Below are 9,985 nucleotides of genomic sequence, written 5' to 3' on the forward strand. Positions count from 1 at the left end.
GATGGAATCCCTTCTGTTTATGCTCATACAAATTTACCCACACATCTCTATCAATTATGAACACTAATCTTACCACAAATCTCTCCCGAGTAATCACAGTAATTTACTATTGCACTCTCCCGAGCTACACTAGCTTACTTTGTTTAGCACGATTCACTTTAGATTACACCCAAGGCTTCGTTATCCCTAATCCCGCCTTTAAACCCGCAATTATAGATTCCTCTAATAATCTAGGAGTGGTGTTGTTCAACAATACCCTAAATATGCACTCTTTTCCAAGTTATGCACACTAAATAGGCACAGCTAATTGAGGATTGTCAATTAACCACAACGAACACGAAGTTGAACAAATAGAGATTAAACTAGCAATTTGTATTCACATAAACAAGAAGTTCATCACCCAATAGGTTCCATCAAAACCTTAGACAAGGAATTTAGCTACTCATGGCTATGGGAAAATAGACTAAGATTGAATTCATCATAAAAATCAAAAGAAAAGAAGAAAGATGTTTAGAGTATTCTCTCACAATGGTTTTTCTTGCTAAGAAACCTTAAAAATCAATACATGCCTCTCTTGGGCGAAGTCTAATATTTTTAAATAGGGTTTAGGTCTAAAAATCCCGTAATTGACACTTTGGTCCCTGAAGTTTCTGCGCCTGCCGCGGTTTTGCCGCGGTCGCGGTAGAACCGCGGCCAAACACCCTCGCGGAATCACTGAGGTTCTGCAGCTGCTTCCCACCGCGGTTCTGTCGCGGTCGCGGTGGAACCGCGGTGGACCTAGTGCTCTAAATCTTCGGCCTGTTTTGCATGGTTCACTTGGGAAATTTCACAGCTGGCCTCTTTTTCATCACTTTTAACTCCAAAACTGCTCCTTAGCCTTCCTTATACATATTTCACCTACAAATCATGAAAAGCACTAATAAGAGCATTTTGTTATCACTTTTAGCATTAAAACTACACAAGAAGGTGATTATTTAAGGTGTGATTATAGTCAAATTCACCTATTATCAACACCCCACACTTAAACCTTTGCTCGTCCTCGAGCAACTAAACCACACTTCTAGACCTAACTGTTCAATGCATTGCCCCAATTTATATCACACCTGCTATTGTCAAAGATCGACCTAAGCGGTGCACAATCATATCTCAGATGCAGACTCTCATGCCAAGACACACTTGTGCTCACTCTAATTACTCTAACAGAAGTGAAGACTCACTTTTCTTCCTGAGTCACATGCCCTCACATAAACAAAATTTTAGAGAAGTTCCACACACATAAAATTCAACAACAAGGAACCATATATAGAAAGAATTCGCTCACTCTCAGCAAAGAGCATTCACAAGCCATACAGACACACCATAAGCTTGCCCCTAGTGTAATACTCCACTAATCGAGCCATTCAGTCAAAGATCAAGAGGTCTTTATAGGTTGTAATGTAGGCTAAGGGACGGGTAGGATATATTTGGATATAGTGACTAACCTCCCTAAGCACTTTTAATACACACTTCCTTTTGTTTCACCTTCATGTTCAACCCAATCATTATTCCACATTTTGTTTCACTTGTGACCCCCACTTTTCTTTAGGTACAACTGGCTTCTTCTTTTTCTTTTCTTTTCTCTTTTTTTTTTAGATTTATTGTACACTGCCAGTTCACCACCCAAAACCTTCATTCTTGATTCCCTTTTTTTTTTACTAACTCTCTCCCACCCCACACTTTGACTTTTGTATATTCTTTAGTGATTAAGTGCTTCTAGGAGGGAAAGGCAATTAGCTTATTCAAACACAGCGATTTAGATCATTATAGGGTTATCAAAGAATAGACTTCAGGCTCAAAGGGGTTAACTATGGTAATATGCACAGGTGGATTCTCAAGTATAAAGGGTTGCACAAAGAAATGCCTCAATCATCTCTAAAACTAACCGACTTCTATTTCGCTTTGCAAACACACAGGGCAAGTTCTAGGTATCATATGCAAGCATAGGATGCAAGTAACAACTCACACACACTTAGCATGTAACTCATTCCGAATCAGTTCATCGACACAATCATACGAGTGTTCAAGCCAGACAAGATGTGCAAAATTAAGGCATATATTATGAGTCCACATACAAGCTTAGACGTCCACTCTCAAGTTCTTTTCTTTGCAAGTGTGCACATTTGGGGTTACATTCTGACCTTCACCCATCTAATCCTAACACTACAAAAGAAAAATCTACCTAACCCGGTTCAAGAAAAACCCTTGGAAAAGAACCGTGCTCAAAAGAAAAACCAAGGGGGAGGTACTACACTACCTAAAAGAAGAAAATAAAATAAAAAAAATTCTACATGGACTACTTCCCTCAAGAGTACTGTCCACATAGTCCGTCATCAGGAAGAGTCCTCTACAAGTTTTTGTTTATTTTTTTATTTTTTTTATTTTTTATATATCTAACTTTGACCCTCAAGAGACCCGTCAACAAGTGTCCGTCGTTGGGCCAAGTCAGCTATTCCTAATATAACACACTCACATATATACAACATATCTAATACTACAGCACAACAACATCTATATACATTACAGTACACAGTTAGAGCAAGTCTCCCACCCCACACTTAAAATCATGGCATGTCCCCATGTCATATTAATAAAGTAAAGAGCAGAAGGGTGAGAAGACTTCCCTGAGACTCAATCCGAGTCGGAGACGGTGCTGGGGTCTACATGGCAGGCCCTCCCCAAGGCACGTAACCAAGCTATAAACTGGCTCTCAGATCTAGCCTGCCTCTGTGACATGGCGTCCATCCGCGTGTGTAGACCATCCACCGAGGTGCGGAGATCCGCGACCTCTTCCTCCAAGGAGCACAGCATAGGCCGGGAGGACTGTGAGCGTGATAGGTCTGCTCCAGAATGGGGGCGCCGAGAGGGCTCGACACTGTCAACAGACCTCATGGACGGTGCAACAGGGACCAGATCATCCTCCTCATCATCAATCTCAATTGTGGTGCGGGTACCCCTGCCCACTCTGATGCTAGAAGCTTTGAAAGCTGCTCTGGGAGGCAAATCGCCATCTGCAAGGTTGGTGGGGGTGTTTCTCATCAAGCACAATGTGGTTACCAAGGAAAGGAAATAGAATCCCTTTGTCAGCAGCGGTCCCCATATGACCATTTCATCTCCAATTACTCGTGCCGCATCAAAATCCTTCCCTGTCACAAAGCACCAAGTCAACAGTGCCCTATTGAAGTTCACGTCCGTGGTATTGCTGGAAGGCAGGAACCTGCTACAGATAACAGTCAACCAACACTTGGCCAGGTGAGTGAAGGAGTTAGAGTTGAGGGTTATTTGGTCACGTATCCATATGGGCTGCCCCTCTGTGCAAAGTACATCCGTCATGACCTCCCATGTCACCCCGGGCCTGTCATGGTAATAGTCGACGTCACTGGTGAACGGAGGCAGCCGCAACACCCAGCGAATTGTTTGAATTTGAGCACTGACCACCATACCCCGAACAATCACCTCCCTACCCAAATTCAAAGGGCAGTTGGCATAAAATTCACGAACCAGCATCTTGTTAACTGATGCAGGGTCAGCAAATAGGAACTCCATTTCTCGCCTCCGTATCTCTTCATACATCTCCACTTTTTCGGCTCGGAGGGCTGCCCGATCAATCGGGATTTCATGGATAAAAGTTTTGGTAGCCTTGGCGTTGAAGTCGTCCTCTGCCAGTTCCGATTGGAATCTGGACTCATCATATGCAGGTCGTTGGGATGTGCCTCCGGAGCGCCTTTGCCTTTTGGGAGCCATTGATTCTGCAAATAATCAAACAAACCATCAACAAATGCCCTAGCTAGTGCCAATAAGGTGGTTACTCAGACTTCACCACCCAATGACACCAAATATAGCTCCTGACTTTACTCATAACAACCCCCACAATAGCTCCATAATTTTCTTACCACGTCCGGTATAATACACCCCACACTTATTCCATTTAATGGTACCCATGACATACAACACCACCATATAACAAACACCACTCTACAACAAATATCACCATACCAACAAAAACCATGCTATAACAAATACCACCATACCAACAATCAACTACACAACAAGAACCATCAACTACAACATCCCAAACCTAGGTTGGCTTAAACACCCCAAAAATATACAACTTAGTGCCACAATTTTTTTTCTTTTTTTTCGGCCAACACATGACCCAATCCATACTACACCACAAAAATCTAATTTTAGGCCTCCAAACCACCAAAACAACTTCACAATTAATTAACAATGGAGACCCAATTAATTTAGCACCAAACAACCTCATCAACATCAACTACAACAATGGCAAGCATAAAAGAAAGCAAACAAAATTAAAAAAAATGCAAATTAATACACTAATCCTAACTAGGGTTTAAATAAAATTACTAATCTAACAATTACACTACTTAGAAGAGAAAGAAATAGAGAGAGAGAAGAGTAACTTACTTGAGTTGAAGAGGGAAGGGANTAGTTAGCCACATAGTTCATATCTTTAGGGTGCTGATGATGATGATCATGCTCTGTATTCCAAGGATTACCAATTGGCTGGCTAATGCAAGATGTGCACAAGCCCCCATTGGTAGTATCTACTATATGAACCTGCTGCTTCTGCCCTGATTCCTCCACCTTCTTAGTGAGGTTGCTCATTTGTGTCAAGAGAGTCGCCATATTTTCAGCCATTGTATTAGAAGGATCAAGAGGCACTGAGTGCACCACTGGAGTGATAGGTGCGTTCCTAGTTGTCCAACCCGAATTCTGCGCCATCTTATCGAGCAAATTCTGACCTTCTCTCCAAGTCTTGCTCAAGAATGCCCCACCAGCAGAGGCATCAACGATATTCTTCATGCTGTCTGACAGTCCCATGTAAAACCGTTGTCCCAACATCTATTCTGGAACACCATGGTGGGGACACATAACCAACATTCCCTTAAACATGTCCCATGTCTCGTGTAGTGTCTCCATTGTTTTCTGTTTGAAACTACAATCTCATCAATTTGTTGAGCAATTTTGTTGGGCGGATGGAACATGTTGTGAAATTGCTTGACCAACTCAGCCCAAGTTTCTATAGAGTTTATGGGGAGCGAGTTTAGCCAAACCTGAGCAGCTCCTATCACCGAGAATGGAAACAATAATAGCTTAATTGCTTCCGGAGTCACGTTGGGTTGCCTTTGAGTTTTGCATATAGACAGGAAGTTCTTCAAGTGCTGCTGAGGATCTTCTGTTTGTGTCCTAGAAAAGAGTCCCTTGTTCTGCAACAAGTGTAGCATGTTATTTGTGATCTGGAACGATTCAGCTTGTATTGCGGGCACAACAATGGCAGTGGCCAGATTGTCAGCTGTGGGTTGTGCCCAGTCATATAGTGCACCCTCAGGCACGGGAGGTGCCAATTGCTCATTCCTGACGTTTACGTTGGGGTCGTTTATGTCACCCATGTCAATTTCGAATTTGTGTGTTTGTTGGGGTTGTTGAAGTCTTTTGTTAGCACGATTCAATACCCGGAATGTTTTCTCGGGGTATGAAAGTCCTTCAAGTAGTTCTCTAGTCCTCATAGAATTTCTAGGCATACACCTGTGCACCCAGATCAACAACCGTCAAATTTTCAATGCAAAAGTTGGTAGAGAGAAAACTGACTACAATAAGAATCTTTGTATTTCTGTCAATGGCAATTGATAATTCTGTTAACTCCCCGGCAACGGCGCCAAAATTTGATCACGCCCAACTATGCCTTATAAAAAGGACTAAGCGGACGTTGCAAATATAACCCGAGTATTACGCCCAGGGTCGAATCCACAGAGAGTTAACCTATCAACTACTATCTTCAGACCCACTAATTCTTCAGAACCAGCTTCTCAAATATTATCTCAGTTGAGTGTTCTTTAATGACTAGCTTGCAAGTAACTAAATAGCTGTAAACTAAACTAATGAGGTTGTAAACAATTATGAGGAAAAGCTAAGGCAATGATTTCCCCTATTGATGGAATCCCTTCTGTTTATGCTCATAAAAATTTACCCACACATCTCTATCAATTATGAACGCTAATCTTACTGCAAATCTCTCCCGAGTAATCACAGTAATTTACTATTGCACTCTCCCGAGATACACTAGCTTACTTTATTTAGCACGATTCACTTTAGATTACACCCAAGGCTTCGTTATCCCTAATCCCGCCTTCAAACCCGCAATTATAGATTCCTCTAATAATCTAGGAGTGGTGTTGTTCAAAATTACCCTAAATATGCACTCTTTTCCAAGTTATGCACACTAAATAGGCACAGCTAATTGAGGATCCTGTCAATTAACTACAATGAACACGAAGTTGAACAAATAGAGATTAAACTAGCAATTTGTATTCACATAAACAAGAAGTTCATCACCCAATAGGTTCCATCAAAACCTTAGACAAGGAATTTAGCTACTCATGGCTATGGGAAAATAAACTAAGATTGAATTCATCATAAAAATCAAAAGAAAAGAAGAAAGATGTTTAGAGTACTCTCTCACAATGGTTTTCCTTGCTAAGAAACCTTAAAAATCAATACATGGCTCTCTTGGGGCGAAGTCTAATGTTTTAAATAGGGTTTAGGTCTAAAAATTCCGTAATTGACACTTTGGTCCCTGAAGTTTCTGCGCCTGCCGCGGTTCTGCCGCGGTCGCGGTAGAACCGCGGCCAAACACCCTCACGGAATCCTTGAAGTTCTGCAGCTGCTTTCCACCGCGGTTCTGCCGCGGTCGCAGTGGAACCGCGGTGGACCCAGTGCTCTGAATCTTCGGCCTGTTTTGCATGGTTCACTTGGGAAATTTCACGGTTGGCCTCTTTTTCATCAATTTTGACTCCAAAACTGCTCCTTAGCCTTCCTTATACATATATCACCTGCAAATCATAAAAAGCACTAATAAGAGCATTTTGTTATCACTTTTAACATTAAAACTACACAAGAAGGTGATTATTTAAGGTGTGATTATAGTCAAATTCACCTATTATCATTTACCCTCAACTTTCGAATTAACATCCGTTATACTATTTGGCTAAATTTATCCCTACCGTTATACTATCCTGTCAAATTGACCCCTACCATCAGCAAACTTAAAAATTATTCATTAGTTCGTCAGGTGACCCAAAATCTCCCAAATCATTTTAATTAAGTCACATATTCTCCTTCTTGATTCACTATGTTCGAAATAGTTGGCATTTACCTGTTTTCTTAATTGGAAAAAAAAAGAAACAGAAAGAAAGAAATATTAAAATCAGGGGCGGATGCACCTTTAACGAAGTGGTGTCACGCCAAACCGCTTCGTCGGAAAATTTTACTAAATATATGTATTAATACCGTAAGGAAACAGATAACTTAAGTAAGAAAAGATGACACCATTTAACATAAATTGTCTCTTGATTTGTTGGTTATGTGCCTGATTTTTATTTTAAGAGGTCAAATGTTCAAACATCAACTAGCACATTCTTTTTGCAAATATTTAAGAGAGTTGTGACTTGTGATGAATAAGTGGAATTGAACTCGGGATATTTTCTAACTTAAGACTCAACAAAATCAATAGATTAAGACTATTTCTTGTTTAAAAGTATGATAATTAAAGTTATTATTTTCGTTCTTTATAAATTTCGATACCACTTATAAATATTTCTGCGTACGCCCCTGATTAAAATGATACAACGGTTAGTAAATAAAGTATAGTAAATTGAAGAATCTAAATTAGGTAGCTTGTCTAAATTCCAAAAATATCTACAACACCCCAAGTTTGATGAATTCGTTGCACCAAAGGTATGGAGACTTTGCAAGTATTAGTGATAGAAGTTGAAGTTCCTTGGAGACTTTACATTGTTGAATTCAACTTTGCTTTAATCAAATGCCTACGCATTGTGCACTCTTAAGTTAGTTGATCGAACTCTATACTAACCAGACAACAACAAAATATATTTGAATATACATGTATATACATGATGAGCAGCTGCATATAATACATAATAAATAGACCCACTGAATTCTACAATGTCTATATGGTTGAAAAATAAATAAAATTTAAACAAATTCCAAACATATTATCACAAGAACAGAAGTGGGTGCAATGGTAATTAAAAATATCCATGAATAATTTGTATAGTCTAGTACCTTTAGCATTTACATTAATAATAATTTCTGAAAATAGTGGAGCAAGAAGAATAACAAGTGAATTAAATAAAAAGAAATTGGGAGATTTTTGATTACTTAACAGATCAAGGGATAAGTTTTAAAAGTTTGCTGGTGGTAGGGGTAAATTTGGCCGGATAGTATAATGGTAGGGATAAATTTTGTCGGATAGTATAACGGAGATTAAATGTAGACAATATTCGAAAGTAGAGGGGTATATTTGACCCTTTTTCCTTTATTAAAAGAAACCTAGTAAACAGTTCGGTACGGTTCGATTTAGTTGGTCTTTAAAGATCCATTAACACCCCTAACAATATGCATACATATAATAGACCAACACTGTCTGAAAAAAATAAAGTAAATACTAAACTGAGACAGAAAGCAAAACTTTAGTTAGTTCTTAGACCAAAACATACAAGCCGGCTGAGTAGTGACACTTAGCTGACCTGATAGCGTAAAATTCTGTATACGCCATTGATCTAATCCTAGGGATAAAACCAGTTTTTCTAGACCCTGCAAGTGCAAGACATATTATTGAACTGCTATTTTGAACAAGCATTATTCCGGAATCCTACACATTTCACTTGCCTTGTGTGACTTGAGATAAGTAAAACTTAATAGCCAAATGAATCAACGCGCCATGCATAACATACTAACAGTTTACACAAGTTGAGACATACAAATCAATGGTACCAGAAAGACTAAGTCCACGCGTCCCACTTGAAAAATCTCTTCAAAATCTCACTTCTCATCGTCATAGACCGAGAGGCTAATCCCCACCTCTCCAATATGACTTTGCATATTAACATGCGTATGCGGCCAAGATCTTGGCATATTTTTTTCATGCTCAAGCTTGTATATGCAGTTTACTACAAATTAACCGAACAAATGGTGAAGACATTCATCAGAAAGAATGTTATTCTACCACAGAGGAATAGAAGCCCTGCAGAAGCACCTTAAGACTTGAAGGAGCCATCTCTCAAACAGATATTATAAAGACATTCTCCTGGCAAAAGAACCAACCGTAAATTGACTAACTTCTATAGCTTCAGATTGAGATCAACAGTTTCTCCTACTTCAGCGTGGCAGTTGCTTTTGTTCGTTCCTTCTTGGCCGAGTTGTACCTTTGCAGATGGGAAGAATCCAAAGATGGGTTGTTGAACTGAACATGTTGTAGGCTCTTCAGCAACTCCCTGTGGATTTAACAAATGCAGAAGATCGTTAGACCAAATTTAAGACACCAATAAGTACAGGTATCAGAACATACATAATTAGACCTCTTGTTGCTGACCTGACAGTTTGTGGATTCCAATGTAAGTGTCTCTTGACTCTGATATGGTGAAGCTGTTGAAGGAGGAGCCAACGTGAGAAAATCTCCATTAAGAGCTCTATTTTGTCTGAAGACATTCCTTGGCTTGGACTCGGATATAGATCGTGATCCTGAAGGAACTTCTCTGGAGAAAAGTGCCAAAAAAGACTCTTAGTAGGTATTTGAAACAATAAGATTATGCAACGTTCACAGGAGATATCAAACCTTTTAAGTCGATTGCCTGATTCTAAACTGGCTGTGCATTCATTGCTGCAGGAAGCTGATTCAGGCGATCTGGATGCAAGGCTAACATAGCCCGGAGGAAACTTGCAGTGAAATGCGGGAACTGGTGGATACTCTGGAGAGAAGGGATATGGCCTTTTCATGCCAACCATCTACATTGCATCATTAATAATCAAAGATGTATCCATCAATCGAATACTTAAGGATAAACCAACTAGAAATTTAGTTTTGAATCTTTAGTTGTGAGCTCCACTTGTCCCCCCCCCCCCCCCC

At 39.9% G+C, this 9,985-nt stretch overlaps 1 protein-coding gene across 1 annotated transcript in view; it reads right to left on the bottom strand.

The window, feature by feature from the left end:
• Positions 1–8,530: 8,530 nt before the first annotated feature.
• LOC109239680 overlaps positions 8,531–9,985 on the bottom strand; it is a 3,895-nt gene continuing 2,440 nt past the window's right edge. The window contains exons 3-5 of the mRNA XM_019406267.1: positions 9,695–9,864; positions 9,452–9,614; positions 8,531–9,353 (exon numbers count right to left, since the gene is read on the bottom strand). Coding sequence (XP_019261812.1) covers positions 9,201–9,353; positions 9,452–9,614; positions 9,695–9,864 — 486 coding nt within the window. The 3' untranslated portion in view covers positions 8,531–9,200. The remainder of the gene's footprint in view (positions 9,354–9,451; positions 9,615–9,694; positions 9,865–9,985) is intronic.

Source organism: Nicotiana attenuata, unplaced genomic scaffold, assembly GCF_001879085.1.
Source record: "Nicotiana attenuata strain UT unplaced genomic scaffold, NIATTr2, whole genome shotgun sequence".
In the NCBI taxonomy this organism is placed as follows: domain Eukaryota; kingdom Viridiplantae; phylum Streptophyta; class Magnoliopsida; order Solanales; family Solanaceae; genus Nicotiana; species Nicotiana attenuata.